The 27006-nt window shown below is 45.2% G+C and overlaps 1 protein-coding gene across 1 annotated transcript in view; it reads left to right on the top strand.

Moving 5' to 3' along the window:
* The first annotated feature begins 20202 nt into the window (after nucleotides 1-20202).
* Nucleotides 20203-27006, top strand: part of ERp44 (Endoplasmic reticulum protein 44) — a 60822-nt gene continuing 54018 nt past the window's right edge. Inside the window, exons 1-2 of the mRNA XM_071696927.1 lie at nucleotides 20203-20356; nucleotides 25408-25480. Coding sequence (XP_071553028.1) covers nucleotides 20312-20356; nucleotides 25408-25480 — 118 coding nt within the window. The 5' untranslated portion in view covers nucleotides 20203-20311. The remainder of the gene's footprint in view (nucleotides 20357-25407; nucleotides 25481-27006) is intronic.

The raw sequence follows: 27006 nt of genomic DNA on the forward strand, positions 1-27006 counted from the left end.
TGGTGATGGTATAGTGGTGGTGATGGTATAGTGGTAGGGGTAGTGGTGGTGATGGTATAGTGGTAGGGATAGTGGTGGTGATGGTATAGTGGTAGGGATAGTAGTGGTGATGGTATAGTGGTAGGGATAGTGGTGGTGATGGTATAGTGGTAGGGATAGTGGTGGTGATGGTATAGTGGTAGGGATAGTGGTAGGGGTAGTGGTGGTGATGGTATAGTGGTAGGGATAGTGGTGGTGATGGTATAGTGGTAGGGATAGTGGTGGTGATGGTATAGTGGTAGGGATAGTGGTGGTGATGGTATAGTGGTAGGGATAGTGGTGGTGATGGTATAGTGGTAGAGATAGTGGTGGTGATGGTATAGTGGTAGGGATAGTGGTGGTGATGGTATAGTGGTAGGGATAGTGGTGGTGATGGTATAGTGGTAGGGATAGTGGTGGTGATGGTATAGTGGTAGGGATAGTGGTGGTGATGGTATAGTGGTAGGGATAGTGGTGGTGATGGTATAGTGGTAGGGATAGTGGTGGTGATGGTATAGTGGTAGGGATAGTGGTGGTGATGGTATAGTGGTAGGGATAGTGGTGTGATGGTATAGTGGTAGGATAGTGGTGGTGATGGTATAGTGGTAGGGATAGTGGTGGTGATGGTATAGTGGTAGGGATAGTGGTGGTGATGGTATAGTGGTAGGATAGTGGTGGATGGTATAGTGGTAGGGATAGTGGTGGTGATGGTATAGTGGTAGGGATAGTGGTGGTGATGGTATAGTGGTAGGGATAGTGGTGGTGATGGTATAGTGGTAGGGATAGTGGTGGTGATGGTATAGTGGTAGGGATAGTGGTGGTGATGGTATAGTGGTGGTGATGGTATAGTGGTGGTGATGGTATAGTGTAGGGATAGTAGTGGTGATGGTATAGTGGTATGGATAGTGGTGGTGATGGTATAGTGGGTGGTGATGGTATAGTGGTAGGATAGTGGTGGTGATAGTGGTAGATAGTAGTGGTGAATGGTACTAGTGGTAGGGATAGTGGTGGTGCTGGTGATAGTGGTGGTGATGGTATAGTGGTAGGGATAGTGGTGGTGATGGTATAGTGGTAGAGATAGTGGTGGTGATGGTATAGTGGTAGAGATAGTGGTGGTGATGGTATGTGGTAGGATAGTAGGTGGTGATGGTATAGTGGTAGGGATAGTGGTGGTGATGGTATAGGTAGATAGTGGTGGTGATGGTATAGTGGTAGGGATAGTGGTGGTGATGGTATAGTGGTAGGGATAGTGGTGGTGATGGTATAGTGGTGGTGATGGTATAGTAGTGGTGATGGTATAGTGGTAGGGGATAGTGGTGGTGATGGTATAGGGTGGGATTGTGGGGTGATGGTGTGGTAGGTAGTGGTAGGGATGGTAGTGGTGATGGATAGTGGTGGTGTGGATAGTGGTGGTGTGGAGTGGTGGGATAGTGGTGGTGGGTGTAGTGGTGGTGATGGTATAGTGGTTAGGGATAGTGGTGGTGATGGTATGTGGTAGGGATAGTGGTGGTGATGGTATAGTGGTAGGGATAGTGGTTGGTGATGGTTAGTGGGGTGGGGGATAGTAGTGGTGGGATAGTGGTGGTGATGGTTAGGGTGGGATGGTATAGTGGTTGGGATAGTGGTGGTGATGGTTATAGTGGTAGGGATAGTGGTGGTGATGGTATTGTATAGTGGTTATGGATTAGTGTGGTGATGGTTATAGTGGTAGGGATAGTGGTGGTGATGGTATAGTGGTGGTGATGGTGTAGTAGTGGTGATGGTATAGTGGTAGGGATAGTGGGTGATGGTATAGTGGTAGGGATAGTGGTGGTGATGGTATAGTGGTGGTGATGGTATAGTGGTAGGGGTAGTGGTGGTGATGGTATAGTGGTAGAGATAGTGGTGGTGATGGTATAGTGGTAGGATAGTGGTGGTGATGGTATAGTGGTAGGGATAGTAGTGGTGATGGTATAGTGGTAGGTAGAGGTGGTGATGGTATAGTGGTAGGGATAGTGGTGGTGATGGTATAGTGGTAGGGATAGTGGTGGTGATGGTATAGTGGTAGGGATAGTGGTGGTGATGGTATAGTGGTAGGGATAGTGGTGGTGATGGTATAGTGGTAGGGATAGTAGGGTGATGGTATAGTGGTAGGATAGTGGTGGTGATGGTATAGTGGTAGGGATAGTGGTGGTGATGGTATAGTGGTAGGGATAGTAGTGGTGATGGTATAGTGGTAGGGATAGTGGTGGTGATGGTATAGTGGTAGGATAGTGGTGGTGATGGTATAGTGGTAGGGGTAGTGGTGGTGATGGTATAGTGGTAGGGATAGTAGTGGTGATGGTATAGTGGTAGGGATAGTGGTGGTGATGGTATAGTGGTGGTGATGGTATAGTGGTAGGGATAGTGGTGGTGATGGTATAGTGGTAGGGATAGTAGTGGTGATGGTATAGTGGTAGGGATAGTGGTGGTGATGGTATAGTGGTAGGGATAGTGGTGGTGATGGTATAGTGGTAGGGATAGTGGTGGTGGTGGCATAGTGATAGGGATAGTGGTGGTGATGGTATAGTGGTTGGGATGGACTGGCTATTAATGAAATCAGACTAGCTATTAATGAAATCAGAATAGCTAGTAATGAAACCAGACTAGCTATTAATGAAATCAGACTAGCTAGTAATGAAACCAGACTAGCTATTAATGGAACCAGACTAGCTATTAATGAAATCAGACCAGCTATTAATGAAATCAGACTAGCTATTAATGAAACCAGACTAGCTATTGATGAAATCAGACTAGCTATTGATTAAATCAGACTAGCCAGTAATGAAATCTAACTAGCTATTAATGAAATCAGACTAGATAGTAATGAAATCAGACTAGCTATTAATGAAATCAGACTAGCTAGTAATGAAACCAGACTAGCTATTAATGAAATCACACTAACTATTAATGAAATCAGACTAGATAGTAATGAAATCAGACTAGCTATTAAAGAAATCAGACTAGCTAGTAATGAAACCAGACTAGCTATTAATGAAATCACACTAGCTATTAATGAAAGCAGACTAGCTAGTAATGAAACCAGACTAGCTAGTAATAAAACCAGACTAGCTATTAATGAAACCAGACTAGCTATTAATGAAATCAGACCAGCTATTAATGAAATCACACTAGCTATTAATGAAAGCAGACTAGCTAGTAATGAAACCAGACTAGCTAGTAATAAAACCAGACTAGCTATTAATGAAACCAGACTAGCTATTAATGAAACCAGACTAGCTATTAATGAAATCACACTAGCTATTAATGTAACCAGACTAGCTATTCATCAAACCAGAGCGGTAGTGGGCCATAAATAAATGCCACCACTTGGCTAATTGAGGTAATTACACATGTACTTAATTACCCCTGTGAGGGGGGGGGGGGAAAGAAATATGAGGGGGGGGAGAGACGTGTTTGGTTTATTGATGTGGGGGAAGCTAAGGCTGGGGGGAAGACTTGACAAGGGGGGGGGGGTTAAATGATGATAATAATAATGATAATTACATTAATAACTACAAGATTGAAGAAGGGTTTTGTGGGTAGAGTTAATAGCCAGCTACAATTGGGTAGTTTAGGAGGGTAATTCCCAGGTGATAACGAGCCAAGGTTAAAATTGGAAGCCACATCTGTATATCAACACAGGTTTCCGGCCACAGACACACGGAATATTATTGGAACGCGAGCTTCGTGCTCACGAAAGTCGTTTTAATTGTTATAAATGATAATGATAATGATGATAAATGAACAAGAGACCTGTGAATAAATTGAATTAGGTGAGATCTAATGTATTGAGGTTATGTAATGTTCATATAGTTATAAATATGAGATAAATAACAATTCTTTTAAGAAATGTTGAATAAGTATAAAAGTGATGTTATTATTATTATTATTATTATTATTATTATTATTATTATTATTATTATTATTATTATTATCATAATAATAATAATAATAATAATAATAATAATAATTGGTTTATTATTATTATTATTATTATTATTATTATTATTATTATTATTATTATTATTATTATTATTATCATTATTATTATTATCATTATTATTAATATTATTATTATTATTATCATTATTATTATTATTATTATTATTATTATTATTATTATTATTATTATTATTATTATCATTATTATTATTATTATTATTATTATTATTATTATTATTATCATTATTATCATTATCATTATTTATTGTTCAAATAATGTTATAAATAACATTATTCTCCCGTCTAAAGAAAATTCTCCTTTATCCTACAATTAGTAAATGAGATAAGTCGTTTATTCATGGATAAAAAAAAATATTTATTTTTATTTTGGTAAATGAGAGCCACTTAATATTCCAAACAGAATTTAGCTTTGATTGGCTCATCCCAACTTACATCTTTACGGCTCATTTATCGACTAAATGACATCTGATAACTAATGAAGGGCAAACCGCTAAATTAACCCTGGGATAATGAAGTCATTACCTGTCCGTCCGTCCTCTCTCTCTCTCTCTCTCTCTCTCTCTCTCTCTCTCTCTCTCTCTCTCTCTCTCTCTCTCTCTCTCTCTCTCTCTCGAAAACCAATTTAATGTTTTCAGTTATCGCCATCCTAACCAACATCACATTATTTAAATGCACGAATTAAATGGTAAATGGGAGCACTTTACCCTCGCGGGTGAAATGGCGTCGTTACGAGGCAAACCATCGCGCCAACCCCCACGAATTGGCAGTGATGTCTTTTTAAAGCGCTTAATTACCAGTTAATGACACACGTAAAATGGCCAGATGACATCTAGGGGACGGAGGGGTGATGAATGCTCCAGCACAACTCACATTCACCCAGGAACCGGAATCAGTTGCGAATCCAAAGTGTGACCCACACATGCACACCCAGATGTCGTTGCGAATCCAGAGTGTGACCTGGCACCACACATGCACACCCAGATGTCGTTGCGAATCCAGAGTGTGACCTGGCACCACACATGCACACCCAGATGTCGCTTCAGTTATGCATGTTATTGGAACCTGATCTTTTTTTGCACCAGCACAACTCACATTCACCCAGGAACCGGTGCACCAGCACAACTCACATTCACCCAGGAACCGGAATCAGTTGCGAATCCAAAGTGTGACCCACACATGCACACCCAGATGTCGTTGCGAATCCAGAGTGTGACCTGGCACCACACATGCACACCCAGATGTCGTTGCGAATCCAGAGTGTGACCTGGCACCACACATGCACACCCAGATGTCGTTGCGAATCCAAAGTGTGACCTGGCACCACACATGCACACCCAGATGTTGCGAATCCAGAGTGTGACCTGGCACCACACATGCACACCCAGATGTCGTTGCGAATCCAGAGTGTGACCTGGCACCACACATGCACACCCAGATGTCGTTGCGAATCCAGAGTGTGACCTGGCACCACACATGCACACCCAGATGTCGCTTCAGTTATGCATGTTATTGGAACCTGATCTTTTTTTGCACCAGCACAACTCACATTCACCTAGGAACCGGAATCAGTTGGGAATCCAAAGTGTGACCCACAAATGCACACCCAGATGTCGCTTCAGTTATGCATGTTATTGGAACCTGATCTTTTTTGCACCAGCACAACTCACATTCACCCAGGAACCGGTGCACCAGCACAACTCACATTCACCCAGGAACCGGTGCACCAGCACAACTCACATTCACCCAGGAACCGGTGCACCAGCACAACTCACATTCACCCAGGAACCGGAATCAGTTACGAATCCAGAGTGTGACCCACACATGCACACCCAGATGTCGCTTCAGTTATGCATATTATTGGAACCTGATCTTTGTTGGAGGAATGTTCACCATTTTTAGACTTTGAAGGGCAAAGAGGACAATAATACCAAGGTATGTATATGTTAGGCCTTTATGGCGTACAAAAAGTCTTGAATTGGACAACTTTGGCAAGGAGATGCGTTGGTAACATGAAATGGAAGCTAGGTTAGATTATATAGGCTAGGATAGATTAGGTTCCTAGGCTAGGTTCCTAGGCTAGGTTAGGTTAGGTTAGGTTAGGTTAGGTTAGGTTAGGGTAGGTTAGGTTAGGTTAGGTTAGGTTAGGTTAGGTTAGGTTAGGTCTAGGGTAGGTTAGGTTAGGTTAGGTTAGGTTAGGTTAGGTTAGGTTAGGTTAGGTTAGGTTAGGTTAGGTTAGGTTAGGTTAGGTTAGGTTAGGTTAGGTTAGGTTAGGTTAGGTTAGGTTAGGTTCCTAGGTTAGGTTAGGTTAGGTTAGGTTAGGTTAGGTTAGGTTCCTAGGCTAGGTTAGGTTAGGTTAGGTTAGGGTAGGTTCCTAGGTTAGGTTAGGTTAGGGTAGGTTGTTAGGTTAGGTTAGGTTAGGTTAGGTTAGGGTAGGTTCCTAGGTTAGGTTAGGTTAGGGTAGGTTAGGTTAGGGTAGGTTCCTAGGTTAGGTTAGGTTAGGTTAGGTTAGGGTAGGTTCCTAGGCTAGGTTAGGTTAGGTTAGGTTAGGTTCCTAGGTTAGGGTAGGTTCCTAGGCTAGGTTAGGTTAGGTTCCTAGGTTAGAGTAGGTTAGGTTCCTAGGCTAGGTTAGGTTAGGTTAGGTTCCTAGGTTAGGGTAGGTTCCTAGGCTAGGTTAGGTTAGGTTATGTTAGGTTAGGTTCCTAGGCTAGGTTAGGTTAGGTTCCTAGGCTAGGTTAGGTTAGGTTCCTAGGCTAGGTTAGGTTCCTAGGTTAGGTTAGGTTCCTAGGCTAGGTTAGGTTCCTAGGTTAGGTTAGGTTCCTAGGCTAGGTTAGGGTAGGTTAGGTTAGGTTAGGTTAGGTTAGATTAGGTTCCTAGGTTAGGGTAGGTTCTAGGCTAGGTTAGGTTCCTAGGCTAGGTTAGGTTAGATTAGGTTCCTAGGTTAGGGTAGGTTCCTAGGCTAGGTTAGGTTAAGGCTAGGTTAGGTTAGGTTAGGTTAGGTTAGGTTCCTAGGTTGGGTTAGGTTCCTAGGCTAGGTTAGGTTAGATTAGGTTCCTAGGTTAGGTTAGGTTAAGGCTAGGTTAGGTTAGGTTAATACATGGCGACTGTGACCACTAGGTTTTCGACAGAGATGGAGTCGCTCGTGGGTACGTGTGGTCCGGACGGTGAGTATCTGCTACCTGTCCAGGCTGTCATAATGGTACCATCTGGCGCAACGAGAGAGACAGATGGAGACGATACAGAGAGAGAGAGACAGATGGAGACGATACAGAGAGAGAGAGAGAGACAGATGGAGACGGTACAGAGAGAGAGAGAGACAGATGGAGACGGTACAGAGAGAGAGAGACAGATGGAGACGGTACAGAGAGAGAGAGAGAGAGAGAGAGAGAGAGAGAGAGAGAGAGAGAGAGAGACAGATGGAGACGGTACAGAGAGAGAGAGAGAGACAGATGGAGACGATACAGAGAGAGAGAGACAGATGGAGACGGTACAGAGAGAGAGAGACAGATGGAGACGGTACAGAGAGAGAGAGACAGATGGAGACGGTACAGAGAGAGAGAGACAGATGGAGACGGTACACAGAGAGAGAGAGAGACAGATGGAGACGGTACACAGAGAGAAAGAGACAGATGGAGACGGTACACAGAGAGAGAGACAGATGGAGACGGTACAGAGAGACAGAGACAGATGGAGACGGTACACAGAGAGAGAGAGACAGATGGAGACGGTACACAGAGAGAGAGACAGATGGAGACGGTACACAGAGAGAGAGACAGATGGAGACGGTACAGAGAGAGAGAGAGACAGATGGAGACGGTACACAGAGAGAGAGACAGATGGAGACGGTACACAGAGAGACAGATAGAGACGGTACAGAGAGAGAGAGACAGATGGAGACGGTACAGAGAGAGAGAGAGAGACAGATGGTACTGTAGGGGTAGACAGAGAGACAGATGGGGGAACATTGGTAGTGGTGTGAGAGACAACTGCTATCTCCCCAGACCAGACCCCGGGGTCATTGTGGAGGCAACCCAGAGAAACACACACACACACACACACACACACATACACACACACACACACACATTATATATGGCAGAGAGGGTTTCCTTGCCCCCCTACACTTACCAGGGTGTCCTTGCCCACCTACACTGCCAGGGTTTCCTTGCCCACCTACACTGCCAGGGTTTTCTTGCCCACCTACACTGCCAGGGTTTCCTTGCCCACCTACACCAGCAGGCAGGATTTCCTTGCCGACCTACACCAGCAGGCAGGATTTCCTTGCCCAGCTACACTGCCAGGGTGTCCTTGCCCACCTACACCAGCAGGCAGGGTTTCCTTGCCCACCTACACCAGCAGGCAAGGTTTCCTTGCCCACCTACACTGCCAGGGTGTCCTTGCCCACCTACACCAGCAGACAGGGTTTCCTTGCCCACCTACACCAGCAGGCAAGGTTTCCTTGCCCACTTACATCAGCAGGCAGGGTTTCCTTGCCCACTTACACTGCCAGGGTGTCCTTGCCCACCTACACCAGCAGGCAGGGTTTCCTTGCCCACCTACACTGCCAGGGTGTCCTTGCCCACCTACACCAGCAGGCAAGGTTTCCTTGCCCACCTACACCAGTAGGCAGGGTTTCCTTGCCCACCTACACCAGCAGGCAGGGTTTCCTTGCCCACCTACACCAGTAGCCAGGGTGTCCTTGCCCACCTACACCAGTAGCCAGGGTTTCCTTGCCCACCTACACCAGTAGGCAGGGTTTCCTTGCCCACCTACACCAGCAGGCAGGGTTTCCTTGCCCACCTACACCAGCAGGCAGGGTTTCCTTGCCCACCTACACTGCCAGGGTGTCCTTGCCCACCTACACCAGTAGGCAGGGTTTCCTTGCCCACCTACACCAGTAGGCAGGGTTTCCTTGCCCACCTACACCAGCAGGCAAGGTTTCCTTGCCCACTTACACCAGCAGACAGGGTTTCCTTGCCCACACCAGCAGGCATGGTTTCCTTGCCCACCTACACCAGTAGGCAGGGTTTCCTTGCCCACCTATACTGCCAGGGTGTCCTTGCCCACCTACACCAGTAGCCAGGGTTTCCTTGCCCACCTACACCAGTAGGCAGGGTTTCCTTGCCCACCTACACCAACAGGCAGGGTTTCCTTGCCCACCTATACTGCCAGGGTGTCCTTGCCCACCTACACCAGTAGGCAGGGTTTCCTTGCCCACTTACACCAGCAGACAGGGTTTCCTTGCCCACCTACACCAGCAGGCAGGGTTTCCTTGCCCACCTACACCAGCAGGCAGGGTTTCCTTGCCCACCTACACTGCCAGGGTGTCCTTGCCCACCTACACCAGCAGGCAGGGTTTCCTTGCCCACCTACACCAGCAGGCAGGGTTTCCTTGCCCACCTACACCAGCAGGCAGGGTTTCCTTGCCCACCTACACTGCCAGGGTTTCCTTGCCCACCAACACTGCCAGGGTGTCCTTGCCCACCTACACCAGCAGGCAAGGTTTCCTTGCCCACTTACACCAGCAGGCAGGGTTTCCTTGCCCACCTACACCAGCAGGCAGGGTTTCCTTGCCCACCTACACTGCCAGGGTGTCCTTGCCCACCTACACCAGTAGGCAGGGTTTCCTTGCCCACTTACACCAGCAGGCAGGGTTTCCTTGCCCACCTACACTGCCAGGGTTTCCTTGCCCACCTACACTGCCAGGGATTCCTTGCCCACCTACACCAGCAGGCAGGGTTTCCTTGCCCACCTACACTGCCAGGGTGTCCTTGCCCACCTACACCAGTAGGCAGGGTTTCCTTGCCCACCTACACCAGTAGGCAGGGATTCCTTGCCCACCTACACTAGCAGGCAGGGTTTCCTTGCCCACCTACACCAGCAGGCAGGGTGTCCTTGCCCACCTACACCAGCAGGCAGGGTTTCCTTGCCCACCTACACTGCCAGGATGTTCTTGCCCACCTACACCAGTAGGCAGGGTTTCCTTGCCCACCTACACCAGCAGGCAGAGGTTTTTTTGCCCACCTACACTGCCAGGGTTTCCTTGCCCACCTACACTGCCAGGGTTTCCTTGCCCACCTACACTGCCAGGGTGTCCTTGCCCACCTACACTGCCAGGGTTTCCTTGCCCACCTACACTGCCAGGGTGTCCTTGCCCACCTACACTGCCAGGGTTTCCTTGCCCACCTACACTGCCAGGGTTTCCTTGCCCACCTACACTGCCAAGGTGTCCTTGCCCACCTACACTGCCAGGGTTTCCTTGCTAAACTACACTGCCAGGGTGTCCTTGCCCACCTATACCAGCAGGCAGGGTTTCCTTGCCCACCTACACTGCCAGGGTTTCCTTGCCCACCTACACCAGCAGACAGGGTTTCCTTGCCCACCTACACCAGCAGGAAGGGTTTCCTTGCCCACCTACACCAGCAGGCAAGGTTCCCTTGCCCACCTACACTGCCAGGGTGTCCTTACCCACCTACACCAGTAGGCAGGGTTTCCTTGCCCACCTACACTGCCAGGGTGTCCTTGCCCACCTACACCAGTAGGCAGGGTTTCCTTACCTACCTACACTAGCAGGCAGGGTTTCCTTGCCCACCTACACTGCCAGGGTTTCCTTGCCCACCTACACTGCCAGGGTTTCCTTGCCCACCTACACTGCCAGGGTTTCCTTGCCCACCTACACTGCCAGGGTGTCCTTGCCCACCTACACTGCCAGGGTGTCCTTGCCCACTTACACCAGCAGGCAGGGTTTCCTTGCCCACCTACACTGCCAGGGTGTCCTTGCCCACCTACACCAGCAGGCAGGGTTGCCTTGCCCACCTACACTGCCAGGGTTTCCTTGCCCACCTACACTGCCAGGGTGTCCTTGCCCACCTACACCAGCAGGCAGGGTTTCCTTGCCCACCTACACTGCCAGGGTGTCCTTGCCCACCTACATTGCCAGGGTTTCCTTGCCCACCTACACTGCCAGGGTTTCCTTGCCCACATACACTGCCAGGGTGTCCTTGCCCACCTACACTGCCAGGGTGTCCTTGCCCACCTACACTGCCAGGGTGTCCTTGCCCACCTACACCAGCAGGCAGGGTTTCCTTGCCCACCTACACTGCCAGGGTGTCCTTGCCCACCTACACTGCCAGGGTTTCCTTGTCCACCTACACTGCCAGGGTTTCCTTGCCCACCTACACTACCAGGGTGTCCTTGCTCACTTACAGCAGTAGGCAGGGTTTCGTTGCCCACCTACACCAGTAGGCAGGGTTTCCTTGCACACCTACACCAGCAGGCAGGGTTTCCTTGCCCACCTACACTGCCAGGGTGTCCTTGCCCACCTACACCAGCAGGCAGGGTGTCCTTGCCCATCTACACCAGCAGGCAGGGTTTCCTTGCCCACCTACACCAGCAGGCAGGGTTTCCTTGCCCACCTACACTGCCAGGGTGTCCATGCCCACCTACACCAGCAGGCAGGGTTTCCTTGCCCACCTACACTGCCAGGGTTTCGTTGCCCACCTACACCAGCAGGCAAGGTTTCCTTGCCCACCTACACCAGCAGGCAGGGTTTCCTTGCCCACCTACACTACCAGGGTGTCCTTGCCCACCTACACCAGCAGGCAGGGTTTCCTTGCCCACCTACACCAGCAGGCAGGGTTTCCTTGCCCACCTACACCAGCAGGCAGGGTTTCCTTGCCCACCTACACCAGCAGGCAGGGTTTCCTTGCCCACCTACACCAGCAGGCAGGGTTTCCTTGCCCATTTACACCAGCAGGCAGAGTGTCCCTGCCCACCTACACTTACCAGAGTGTCCTTGCCCACCTACACTTACCAGAGTGTCCTTGCCCACCTACACTTACCAGAGTGTCCTTGCCCACCTACACTTACCAGAGTGTCCTTGCCCACCTACACTAGTAGAGTGTCCCTGCCCACCTACACTTACCAGAGTGTCCTTGCCCACCTACACTTACCAGAGTGTCCTTGCCCACCTACACTTACCAGAGTGTCCTTGCCCACCTACACTTACCAGGGTGTCCTTGCCCACCTACACTTACCAGGGTGTCCTTGCCCACCTACACTTACCAGGGTGTCCTTGCCCACCTACACTTACCAGGGTGTCCTTGCCCACCTACACTTACCAGGGTGTCCATGTTAGTCCCCAGGAGATGATCTACACTGATTTTGTTATGACGAGTGACTGGCTCTGTTACAATTGTGCTAATAGTGGAGGAGAGAGTCCCGGGCGGGCTTTGTTAAGAGGGGATCATAGAAACGAATATTTTCTAACATAGCCTTATGTAAATATATGACGTCTAACCTAGCTCTGTTTCTATAACATAGGAATGTCTATCTAGCCTAGCCTATTCTATGGCGTCTAACCTAGCTTTGTTTCTATAACAGAGGAGTGTCTATCTAGCCTAGCCTATTCTATGGCGTCTAACCTAGCTTTGTTTCTATAACAGAGGAGTGTCTATCTAGCCTAGCCTATTCTATGGCGTCTAACCTAGCTCTGTTTCTATAACACAGGAGTGTCTATCTAGCCTAGCCTATTCTATGGCGTCTAACCTAGCTCTGTTTCTATAACACAGGAGTGTCTACGTAGCTCTGTTTCTATAACATAGGAATGTCTCTCTAGCCTAGCCTATTCTATGGCGTCTAACCTAGCTTTGTTTCTATAACAGAGGAGTGTCTATCTAGCCTAGCCTATTCTATGGCGTCTAACCTAGCTTTGTTTCTATAACAGAGGAGTGTCTATCTAGCCTAGCCTATTCTATGGCGTCTAACCTAGCTTTGTTTCTATAACAGAGGAGTGTCTCTCTAGCCTAGCCTATTCTATAGCGTCTAACCTAGCTTTGTTTCTATAACAGAGGAATGTCTGTCTAGCCTAGCCTATTCTATAGCGTCTAACCTAGCTTCATTTCTATAACAGAGGAATGTCTGTCTAGCCTAGCCTATTCTATAGCGTCTAACCTAGCTTCATTTCTATAACAGAGGAATGTCTGTCTAGCCTAGCTTAATCTTGAACATCTATCATAGCTTTAATTCTATGAGAAGTGTGTCTAACATAGCTTTAGCTGTGACATCTAACCTAGCCTGTGTGTAAAAAAGATGAATTCCTATTTAGCCGAGCCATCGAATCTATGCATATTTTTCAAGGAGTGGCTATTTAACACAACCTTAACCTAGCCATTCTATAACCTTAACCTAGCCAATCCACAACTTTAACCTAGCATTCTGAAACCTTAACCATAGCCATTCTATAACCTTAATCTAGCCATTCTATAACCTTAACCTAGCCATTCTATAACCTTAACCTAGCATTCTGTAACCTAACCTTGCCATTCCATAGCCTTAACCTAGCATTCTGTAACCTTAACCTAGCCATTCTATAACCTTAACCTAGCATTCTGTAACCTAACCTAGCCATTCTATAACCTTAACCTAGCCATTCTATAACCTTGACCTAGCCATTCTATAACCTTAACCTAGCATTCTGTAACCTAACCTAGCCATTCTATAACCTTAACCTAGCCATTCTATAACCTTAACCTAGCCATGCCACAACCTTAACCTAGCCAATCTATAACCTTAACCTAGCCATGCCACAACCTTAACCTAGCCATTCTATAACCTTAACCTAGCCATGCCACAACCTTAACCTAGCCATGCCACCATGGGGGGGTGGGGGGGTGGTCCGAAACCTTGAGGGGGGGGGATCTTATGCTTCGTACGGACCACCCCCCCCACCCCCACCCCCACCCCCCATGATGGGGGGGTTGTTGTATGGGGTCTGGGGGGGTTAGTTAGGAGAGGGGGGGTGTGTGTGTGGGGGGGTATGACCTCATTACAAGTGTCCATGGGGTGTGTGTGTGTGGGGGGGTGTGTAGTGACCCGCGTGACCTCGTGGTCACATTAAGTGTCATAATGCTCACACGGACCATGTACGTGTGTACGTGTGTGTGTGTGTGTGTGTCTGTGTGTTGTGGGTCGAGACAGTCACCTTGTCACTAACTAAATGTTAATGAGCATTTTCCTGTCCACATAACCTCGCCGCCCCCCCCCCCCACCCTACCCTACCCTCTCTCTCTCTCTCTCTCTCTCTCTCTCTCTCTCTCTCTCTCTCTCTCTCTCTCTCTCTCTCTCTCTCTCTCTATCTATCTATCTATCTATCTATCTATCGATCTATCTATCTATCTATCTATCTATCTATCTATCTCTATCTCTCACGGGGGTGTGTCCATGCTCACAACACTACCCCCCCTCATGCTCACAACACTACCCCCCCCTCATGCTCACAACACTAGCCCATCATGCTCACAACACTACCCCATCATGCTCACAACACTACCCCATCATGCTCACAACACTACCCCATCATGCTCACAACACTACCCCCTCATGCTCACAACACTACCCTCCCCATCATGCTCACAACACTACCCACCCCTCATGCTCACAACACTACCCCCTCATGCTCACAACACTACCCCATCATGCTCACAACACTACCCCCTCATGCTCACAACACTACCCCCATCATGCTCACAACACTACCCCATCATGCTCACAACACTACCCCCCTCATGCTCACAACACTACCCCCATCATGCTCACAACACTACCTCCCCTCATGCTCACAACACTACCCCCTCATGCTCACAACACTACCCCATCATGCTCACAACACTACCCCATCATGCTCACAACACTACCCCATCATGCTCACAACACTACCCCATCATGCTCACAACACTACCCCCCTCATGCTCACAACACTACCCCCATCATGCTCACAACACTATCCCATCATGCTCACAACACTACCCCCTCATGCTCACAACACTACCCCCTCATGCTCACAACACTACCCCATCATGCTCACAACACTACCCCATCATGCTCACAACACTACCCCATCATGCTCACAACACTACCCCATCATGCTCACAACACTACCCCATCATGCTCACAACACTACCCCATCATGCTCACAACACTACCCCATCATGCTCACAACACTACCCCATCATGCTCACAACACTACCCCATCATGCTCACAACACTACCCCATCATGCTCACAACACTACCCCATCATGCTCACAACACTACCCCCTCATGCTCACAACACTACCCCATCATGCTCACAACACTACCCCCTCATGCTCACAACACTACCCCATCATGCTCACAACACTACCCCATCATGCTCACAACACTACCCCATCATGCTCACAACACTACCCCATCATGCTCACAACACTATCCCATCATGCTCACAACACTACCCCATCATGCTCACAACACTACCCCATCATGCTCACAACACTACCCCCATCATGCTCACAACACTACCCCCTCATGCTCACAACACTACCCCCTCATGCTCACAACACTACCCCCTCATGCTCACAACACTATCCCATCATGCTCACAACACTACCCCATCATGCTCACAACACTACCCCCATCATGCTCACAACACTACCCCATCATGCATACAACACTACCCCATCATGCTCACAACACTACCCCATCATGCTCACAACACTATCCCCTCATGCTCACAACACTACCCCATCATGCTCACAACACTACCCTCCCCTCATGCTCACAACACTACCCTCCCCTCATGCTCACAACACTACCCCCATCATGCTCACAACACTACCCCCCTCATGCTCACAACACTACCCCATCATGCTCACAACACTACCCCATCATGCTCACAACACTACCCCATCATGCTCACAACACTATCCCATCATGCTCACAACACTATCCCATCATGCTCACAACACTATCCCATCATGCTCACAACACTACCCCCTCATGCTCACAACACTACCCCCTCATGCTCACAACACTACCCCATCATGCTCACAACACTACCCCATCATGCTCACAACACTACCCATCATGCTCACAACACTATCCCATCATGCTCACAACACTATCCCATCATGCTCACAACACTACCCCATCATGCTCACAACACTATCCCATCATGCTCACAGCACTACCCCCCTTATGCTCACAACACTACCCCATCATGCTCACAACACTACCCCATCATGCTCACAACACTATCCCATCATGCTCACAACACTATCCCATCATGCTCACAACACTACCCCATCATGCTCACAACACTATCCCATCATGCTCACAACACTATCCCATCATGCTCACAACACTATCCCATCATGCTCACAACACTACCCCATCATGCTCATAACACTACCCCATCATGCTCACAACACTACCCCATCATGCTCACAACACTACCCCATCATGCTCACAACACTACCCCCATCATGCTCACAACACTACCCCATCATGCTCACAACACTACCCCCATCATGCTCACAACACTACCCTCCCCTCATGCTCACAACACTACCCCCTCATGCTCACAACACTACCCCATCATGCTCACAACACTACCCCATCATGCTCACAACACTACCCCATCATGCTCACAACACTACCCCATCATGCTCACAACACTACCCCATCATGCTCACAACACTACCCCCATCATGCTCACAACACTACCCTCCCCTCATGCTCACAACACTACCCCATCATGCTCACAACACTACCCCATCATGCTCACAACACTACCCCCGTCATGCTCACAACACTACCCACTCCTCATGCTCACAACACTACCCACCCCTCATGCTCACAACACTACCCCATCATGCTCACAACACTACCCCATCATGCTCACAACACTACCCCCGTCATGCTCACAACACTACCCACTCCTCATGCTCACAACACTACCCCATCATGCTCACAACACTACCCCATCATGGGCCAGACACACAATAGCTGTAGCAACAGTAAGCACAAACAGGTGTACACAGTCGAGCACCTGGTGTACAGTACGACCTACCCCGCTACACCTGGTGTACAGGTGTACACAACACCTGTACACCAGGTGTTGTTGTGCGGGGGGGGGGGGAATATCCGTTGTTTTGAACTGGGCAAAATATTGCCAGACACATTTCGTAGATAAAATTATTTTATAATAATCTTATATATTTATATTATATATATATATATATATATATATATATATATATATATATATATATATATATATATATATATATATATCTCGTCACAACAATTTTTTTTAGGAATATTTACATGAATTATACACCAAATGACGTGAAGAAAATGGCGGGAAATTACGCAACGATGATTGGAAAATGGGGACATATGGGTATTGTGGGGCGGGGGGGGGGTAGAATGGGGTTGCCGCTTTATATTTGAAGTTGGATTAAACGGGATTTTGAGAAATATTAAGAGCTCAGGGGCGGACCCCGGGTCATGGGGCCAACGACCCCCTTTCTCACCACCCCCCAACACACACACACACACACACACACACACACACACACACACTCATCCTAAGGCCGCCAATTCTGCCATCTGGAAACATGTGGAAACTCTCGCTGGATGTTTTCTTAACGGGTTTGGAGGAAGAATATGACGTAATGGCGTGAAGGAATATGACGTAATGGCGATGAAATGACGTAACGGCGCGAAGGAATGATATGATGTCAAGAAGGAATGACGTAATGGTGAAGGAATGACGTAATTGCGCGAAGGAATGACAATGGCGAAGGAATGACGTGGTGGAGCTAAGGAATGACGTAATGTATCAAAGGAATGACGTAATTGCGAGGAATTACGTAATGGTGCGCGATTCTATTTTTTTTTATCCATTTGTTGGACTGATTCGTTATGTTGCCGATAACCTACTGGCTTGCAACCCTTAATGTAAATCAGAAATGGTGACTAAAACTTGTAAATAAAAGTTAATTTCCGAATAAATTTTCGCGAATTAAAAACATAGTCGAGACAACGGAAGAATTTATTTCGGCGTTTGTAACTCTTGCTGCGCCATGTTTACTTTACTTTAAGCGACCTGAGATTATCCCACCCAAATCTTCCTCCTTATTTACAGCCTCAGTTGGTAATTGCCCATCCGTTTACACCATTTACAACAAAAATCTTACACTTATAATTATTTAAAATTCATTTATCACCTGTGATGCCCACCCAGTTATTCAGCGTTACAAACGCTAAACGACAAGTAATGTCACAGTAATAATAGTCGTCAGGATGATCGTTCGCTGGCATTCGGTAACAGAATGACGTCATCCACCACGATCGCTGGCCAAGTTGGTCGCTGACGTCGGTCAACGTGTTGTCATTGGGACCCCCAAGATGGTGGTCTCTCTCTAGACCCCAGGAAGAAAAAAATAGGGTCCTGTTTTCCCTCCCAGGCAAAAAAAAAGGGTCCTGTTTTCCTCCTCTTCACCCCCTATATTTTTTTCCCCTCCCTAAAACCTGATGAGCGAGGCATTGTTGTCTTTTCGGGTCGTTGTTAGAAAATAAAAGAAAAACGCGGGAGTAATTAAGACCAGCGATCACCATAGCGAATTTAAGAGGGCGTTTGTCGTCATCTGCCTCGCACTTGAACTTGGATGAAATATATAAATAAAAAAATTATCATCTTAACACAGATGTAGAAATTATCTTATTTAAAATGTGCGTTATTAACCAAGAAAAAAAATTAATTTAGGTGATTTAACGAAAATTTATTAATTTAATTGAAGCATGAATTAGCGTTATTATATTGACATCTTTGAGCTGCCAAGGAAGTTCCCGCCATACCTCCCGTGACGTCACGCATACGTCATCAAAGATATCCACCCCCCCCCACCCACCCACCCAATGAGGCGGAAGGTTGTCAACCACATCTTATCTCTGAAACGTGGCTCCCCTGGGGTCAATAACATGGCTTGAGGGTCATTAACACGGCTTGAGGGTCAATGATAACAATGTTGAAAGAGGATGCCATGCTGTTCGAACGTATGGGAAGTCTTCCATTTTTTTTCTCCTCCTTCCCTAACCCCCCTTTGACGAACCATATCTATGGCTTGATCTTCTGTTGTAATTAAGCGCTATATAACCCCACACCAGACATTAATTCATCTCATTACCCATCTTTGGTCATGTAATAACCTTTTCTACGCACTTCGCCGCGTAGTTTATACTTAATTACGGGTCAGTTGAGGGTTTTAAACTCGTTTTTTTGTCTCCCCCTCTCAATAATTTCCCCTTTATCCGACATGTTGCAATGGGATTCCGGGTCATCCAATATTGTCGAGAAATCGGGAACATCAGCGGCCTGCCAGACTGGACACTGGGGAACCCCACCCGTTACTCATCCCTTATTTCCGACACGGACGCCGAAGGGACTAGACGTAAACTACTTTATGTATCGCTCGACATCTTGAAATTCTAAGAGAGAATGAGTTAGATATTGAATTAGATGACGAGGTTGTCTAATTTTCTAAGGCATAGATCGGGTTACATGGCGGGGGCGGCGCGGCGTCATGGAGATATAGAGATCAAGTTGTGAAAGTTGTAAGACAACTTTGTAAGGCAGCGTAGGTCTATGTTCACAATATGGGAAAAAAAATATATATATACATATAATTTAGCCAAAATAAATCCATTAACGTAATTTCGTCCATTTTGAGATAATAAACTGACATGCCTTTAGGATATGATTAATTGTTAAAAAAAATAATTTCTGGAATTATCAGAAATTATTACTGTCGTGAATGATGGATGTACGATAATTCACCGGATACACGAAAACGTGGCGTTTGGACAGTTTAATACAATACTTATGGAAACTATGGAGATTATTGTATTATAATACAATCAAAATGAATAATTAATGATGAATTATGGTCTCCAAGTAAGTAAATAATGCATAAATATGCCCAATTATTAATAAAGATGGATTCCCAGGTGACAGCATGGCAAGATAACACACCTGAGTTGATATCCTGTCATTCATGGAGTAATAACCAGCTTGGACTCCGCGCTCAAGCTAAATGGCCGCTTAATTATCAACTTCCACCGATAAATGAATAAATAGATTAATTATCGGTACATCTGTTTCCCTTGCCGATCTTTTGACAGCTAAAATGGAGACCGACAAGCCGACATCACTGGAGTCTCCCCAAATCCCTATCGAACCCCGTGGGCATTTTAACCCGACCCCATACGGCCTAAGAGGACGTTAATCACCCGCGAGACGTTACCAATCCGGTGATAATGACGGTAATTTATTCCCTCTTGGATAATAAAGAGAATAAGTTAATTATCTGGTGAGTGTGGCAGGTTATCATGGCGGCTTAGGGGGGGGTAGGGAGACCCAGGCTACGTGTTGTGTGGGAGAACAGCTGTTCGTGTGGCGCGCCTCCTCCCTACTCCAGCTTCCCTCTGAGAAATATGCTCCAATCTAGATACCTGGCGTGGCTCACCGCGCTCCTGATGGTACGTAGAAGGCTAAGGCGTGTGGGCGTGGGTGGGAAATGGTGAGAAATGGGGGGGGGGTTTAAAGGGTGATGGGGGAAGGTGATGGGGTTGGGAGGGGATGGGTCCAGAGCGGCGCGCCACCTCGGCCTCTCACCTCCTCTCTGGGGTGGTTATTTACCCTTATTTCACCCCTTTTCTTGGCCCTCACACGCCCTCTGTTCTGCAGAACAAATGTTCTTTGTTCATGTTATGTGTCCCCTCCCCCCCCCCGGGTGTGTCCCAGGACCAGGGGTGTTCTCATGGCGTGACGTGACTCTGGGCATCACCCCCTGAGACGATCCTCCACCTCACTGCATGTATTAATACATCAGTAAATGTATTAATACACGTCAGTGGGTGTATTGATGATACACGTCACTGGATGTATTAATACATGTCACTGGATGTGTCCTCCACCTCACTGGATGTATTAATACACGTCAATGGGTGTATTGATACACGCCAGTGGATATTAATACACTTAAGTTGACGTATTGATAATACACGTCACTGGATGTATTAATACACGTCAATGATGTATTGATACATCACTGGATGTATTAATACACGTCACAATGTATTTATACTCGTCAGTGGCTATACACGTCACAATATTTTAATACATCTCACAATGTATTAATACACGTCAGTGGATGTATCAATACACGTCAGTGGCTATACACGTCTCTGTATTAATACACGTCAGTGGATGTATTGGTACACGTCAGTGAAGGTATTTATACACATCAGTGGGTTTATTAATACACGTCAGTGGATTTATTGATATACCCCAGTGAATGTTAATTCACTCCAGTGAACGTGTTAATAATATACGTCAATGAATGTATTAATACACGTCAATCAGTGTATTGATACACATCACTGGATGTATTAATACACGTCACTTGTTATATTAATACACGTCAGTGAATGTATTAATACATGCCAGTGGATGTATTAATACACGCCAGTGAATATTAATACATGCCAGTGATGTAGTAATAATTTACGTCAGTGAAAGTATTCATACATGTTAATAGGTGTATTGATACACGTCATTGGATGTATTAATACATGTCACTTGGTGTATTGATACACGCTAGTGGATATTAATACACTTAAGTGGATGTATTAATAATATACGACAATGAATATTAATTCACTGTCATTGAATGTATTAATACACGTCAATGGATTATTAATACACCAATGAATATTTTGATACACGTCAGTGAATGTATTGATGCACGTCAATTGATTTATTCATACGTCAGTGAATGTATTTACACACATCAATGGATGTATTAATAACGTCAATGGATTCATTGATACACGCTAGTGAATATTAATACACGTTAGTGGATGTATTAGTAATATACGACAATGAGTGTATTAATACGTCATTGAATGTATTAATACACGTCAGTGGATGTATTAACACATGTCAGTGAATGTATTTATACACATCAATGAATATTTTAATACATGTCAGTGAATGTATTAATACATGTCAATGGATGTATTAATACACATCACTTGTATTAATACACGTTAGTGAATGTATTTACACACATCAATGGATGTATTAATAATGTCAATGGATTTATTGATACATGCCAGTTAATATTAATGCACGTAAGTGGATGTATTGATAATATACGACTGAATATTAATTCACGTCATTGATTGCATTAATACATGTCAATGGATGTATTAATACATGTCAATGGATATCTTAATATGCCTCAATGAAGGTACTAGTACATGTCAGTGAATGTATAAATATACATGAATGAATGTATTAATACACGTCAACAAATGTATGAATACACGCGATTGAATTCATTAATACATGTCAATGTATTCACAGTAATTTGGAATTATTATATTTTCTGGGATAATTTATTAGAGAGCCGACTGATGTGCTCATGATAATAGATTTGCACCAAAGTGGCACAAGCTTATGTCATAGACTTCGATTTAGAGTTTTTCTCCAGAGTGGCAAGGGCTATGTGAGTCTGTGGGCTTTTGTATGGTAAGAACACTCTGTAATAACTTCATCTTGTAAGGTGTCCATTCATACCGCTTTTGATTCGCACCACTTTTGATAAAGTCTGTTTACTAGGTCAGGAGAAATGCCTGTGATGTTACAGTTCGCAATTGACCATATATGGGTGGTTGGATATGTATTTTCACCGTGCACTTGCTCAGATTGCATAGAACGTAGTTTAGTGTGTAAAAGGTATTTAATCCAACTATGACCTTTGAAGTCGATGAATATTATATGGTAAAAGACCCATATACCAATTGTTTGTTAAGCATGTAAGGAGTCAGTTGGCATGCCTTCTTGTAAAATTTGTTTACTAGATCAGAAAAAATGCATGTGGCATATCATTTTGTAAATGGCCGTTGTTGGGCAGCTGAAGATATATCTTCATGTGATGCTTATTCAAATTTTATAAAGCTCTGTTTAGCATGGATATTGATATACAAGCTGATTTCAACCTATTAGAAGGGTTAAAAAGTCATGTCACTTGGTAATAACCCAAGTGATGCATTGTTTTTAATTTACGCCTTTGTTATCTCTGTTGCCAACTCCATGCCAGCATGTGTCTTTTCACCACAGGAAAGTACGTTTTTCTTATCACATTCCTTACAGATGTGGGCAATGTGTTGTCATATCTGAATGATTTACCAGAAGGAAACTGTCATGTCCTCATCCAGAATTATGTGCTATAAATCAAAATGTAGAATATTAGGAATCACAAACTCCTATCGTGATGAAACAATGGGAGAGACTTGGCCAATATTAGTTATAAACTTTTCATACTGAATCTATGGAAAGAAATCCATATGAGAGAATCTTGGGGTACTTGATAGGATAGCAATGGGAAGTCATTCCATCACCAATTGGATCGGCTGGAGAGGAAGATGTGCATTAAGGAATGGAGAGAAGCAGACAAACTGAAGGAAGGATGGAAGTGTAGAGAGCAAGACTTATGCCTGTTAGATGCATAGGATGATATTGGGGGCCACAACAGAAAGAGAAGAGGAACCGAGATGAGTCATGATGGCATAATGATCACTCAACCTACATGGTGAAAGCTGTATTGGTGATTAGAAAGAAGGGCGGGGGGATTCTTAATGTTTGAGGAAATGAGTTTCAAAGACACTGGAGAAAGCAATGGGGTGATAGTTGCATGGTTCAGAGAAATCACCAAGACGTGCTACCAAGAAGGAAAAGTTCAGGGTTTTTGAGTGGAATAAAAAAAGTTAACGAGGATTGGAGCAAGTTCAGAGGCACTTACCCTTAGGACTCTCGGAGGAATGAAACCTGGGCCCAATGCTCAGGTGACAGGAGAACACAGAAGACCTTACGTGAAGAAAACGTAGTTGGTGCCATAGGTCGGTAGGATTGCTTGGTATTTTGATTATCTCTTGCATGTTGTAATTTTCATAATGCAATAAAACAATGTTAGTAAAGGAAGGATGTTTACACATCATGAACATTGTTTAGCAAATGGGCAGTATGTATAAGAAACAGGAGTGCTGTGTTATTTATAGTTTATTGGTCATCTCAGAAGATAGATGCTGGAAATTTTTACATTAGTTATGTGAGGTTCTTCATGATTTCTGTGGAGATTGTTACATTCAACTCTACATTTTCCATACAAAGACTTGAGAAACAGCTTACCTGACGTGACACTGGCTACGTGTAGTCTCAGGTTCCTCTCTGAAAGAAAGAAAAAATTTCTGTATTATCACAGTTCTTATTAATTGCAGCATCTTTCCCTTTTTAGGGAAAATTCACAAATATAGTGGCACGAGAAAAGCGACTAGCATCCTAAGATTATCTTTAGATTGTTTCTGTGCCCGTTTACATCTCCCAGCTCAGCAAAGTAGCATCAGTAGCAAACAAATATGTACCCTGTTTGTATCCATCCACTCTTTACCTGTTATTTGTACCTTTTATTTGTAATGTAGGGGAGGCGTCACTGAACTCCACCTGTTGATGGTTATGCCACGGGTGAAAAGTCACCTTAAGAGAGGCTTTATCATTGATGATGAAAGAGAGTACTGTACTCTCTTGTTGAGGACTTCTCATTATAAAGGCATCCATATGGCATTTCCGTGCTACTGGAGGAAGCACTTGATCATTTGTTAAATTTTCTATCACCAGACGACACTCATGAGTTGTACATTTTAGAACTTAATGTCACACCAAAAATGCGGAGAGAAAAATGTGTGGATGGCACAAAATTGTTCGCTTCATAGTGATAAAGTCAGAGGATTCCCTTTTATACTGCACTGTCTTCATTGTTGCTGTTATTCTGTCGCCATTAAACCAGACAGGGTGGGAGTTTGGTAGCATGTTAATTAGATTTGATATATGTAGGATGTTGAACAAAAATGCAAATAAAGTACCTTTGAATGAGATGTACCATGTCATGAAAATATTTGTCTCCGTAAAAGTTGTGAAGGAGTTCAGATGTTTAAGAGTGAAGATCATTCAACATGTGGTTGCAAAATGTTATTCAAGAGTGAAGCTGTAGTCGGAGGTGCACTTGGGGTCTTAGTGCCGGGAAGCAGATAAATTTAGCATCTAAGAAGCCTATATAATGCATTGCTTATCCCATCCATTATGTAAGAATGTGAAACCTTTGTAGTGTTTGTAGGTAGAGCGAGGAAAAAATCAGTGTTGTAGGTAGAATTAGGAGAAAACAAAAAGTTTGAAATGGACATGCAAGAAAGATGTGGGTTGGAGAGATTGTTGAAAAGGTACTTAGCTGAAAACCTGGAAATTCTGGTGGATGAGTGTAAAGTCATAAATATTGTTAATATTTTGCGATGTTAACCTTTGTGAATTCACTTTAGCACAGTGCACTTTTTGATTGAATACTGTGTGTTTTTGTGATGTGTTATATGTACCCGGTTTTCCGTTGCAATGCATATTTATTTCCTGCATACCTTGAGCTAGTTATTTTGTATGTGTTATAATCCTCACATACTATTTTTTTTTTTTTCCCCAGCTGGTGCTGCAGTTCACCAGAATAGAGGGAGGAGCCCAACAATTAGACAGTAGCAATTTTGACAACATCATAGGTAAGTACATTTTGTGGTTTTCATACGATTACTGCTTTTGTTATGTTATCACTTGTCTACACATACAAGGCATGTGAAACATCTGGGGTAAACCATGGAAAGGTCTGTGGGGCCTGGATGTGGATAGGGAGTTGTGGTTTCGGTGCAATACATGACAGCTACAGATTGAGCTTGAACAAATGTTGTCTTTTTTGTGTCAGTTTTTCCTGGTGCAGGGGGAAGCGATGCTGTTTCCTGTGGGGCTAAGTAGTACCAGGAATGGATGAAGGCAAGCAAGTATGAATATGTACTTGTGTTTATAGGTATATGTCTATGTATGTATATGTTTAATTTGTTTATGGATGGGGTTGTTAGGGAGGTAAATGCAAGAGTCTTGGAAAGAGGGGCAAGTATGAAGTCTGTTGGGGATGAGAGAGCTTGGGAAGTGAGTCAGTTGTTGTTCGCTGATGATACAGCGCTGGTGGCGGATTCATGTGAGAAACTGCAGAAGCTGGTGACTGAGTTTGGTAAAGTGTGTGGAAGAAGAAAGTTAAGAGTAAATGTGAATAAGAGCAAGGTTATTAGGTACAGTAGGGTTGAGGGTCAAGTCAATTGGGAGGTGAGTTTGAATGGAGAAGAACTGGAGGAAGTGAAGTGTTTTAGATATCTGGGAGTGGATCTGTCAGCGGATGGAACCATGGAAGCGGAAGTGGATCATAGGGTGGGGGAGGGGGCGAAAATTTTGGGAGCCTTGAAAAATGTGTGGAAGTGGAGAACATTATCCCGGAAAGCAAAAATGGGTATGTTTGAAGGAATAGTAGTTCCAACAATGTTGTATGGTTGCGAGGCGTGGGCTATGGATAGAGTTGTGCGCAGGAGGATGGATGTGCTGGAAATGAGATGTTTGAGGACAATGTGTGGTGTGAGGTGGTTTGATCGAGTAAGTAACGTAAGGGTAAGAGAGATGTGTGGAAATAAAAAGAGCGTGGTTGAGAGAGCAGAAGAGGGTGTTTTGAAATGGTTTGGGCACATGGAGAGAATGAGTGAGGAAAGATTGACCAAGAGGATATATGTGTCGGAGGTGGAGGGAACGAGGAGAAGAGGGAGACCAAATTGGAGGTGGAAAGATGGAGTGAAAAGGATTTTGTGTGATCGGGGCCTGAACATGCAGGAGGGTGAAAGGAGGGCAAGGAATAGAGTGAATTGGAGCGATGTGGTATACAGGGGTTGACGTGCTGTCAGTGGATTGAATCAAGGCATGTGAAGCGTCCGGGGTAAACCATGGAAAGCTGTGTAGGTATGTATATTTGCGTGTGTGGACGTGTGTATGTACATGTGTATGGGGGGGTTGGGCCATTTCTTTCGTCTGTTTCCTTGCGCTACCTCGCAAACGCGGGAGACAGCGACAAAGTATAAAAAAAAAAAAAAAATGTATATGTTGATATGTATATCTATATGTAAGTGTGTGCATGGGTGACAGCAGGAGACAGCGACAAAGCAAAAAAAAAAAAAAATATATATATATATATTTTTTTTTATACTTTGTC

Source organism: Panulirus ornatus, chromosome 61, assembly GCF_036320965.1.
Source record: "Panulirus ornatus isolate Po-2019 chromosome 61, ASM3632096v1, whole genome shotgun sequence".
NCBI lineage: Eukaryota > Metazoa > Arthropoda > Malacostraca > Decapoda > Palinuridae > Panulirus > Panulirus ornatus.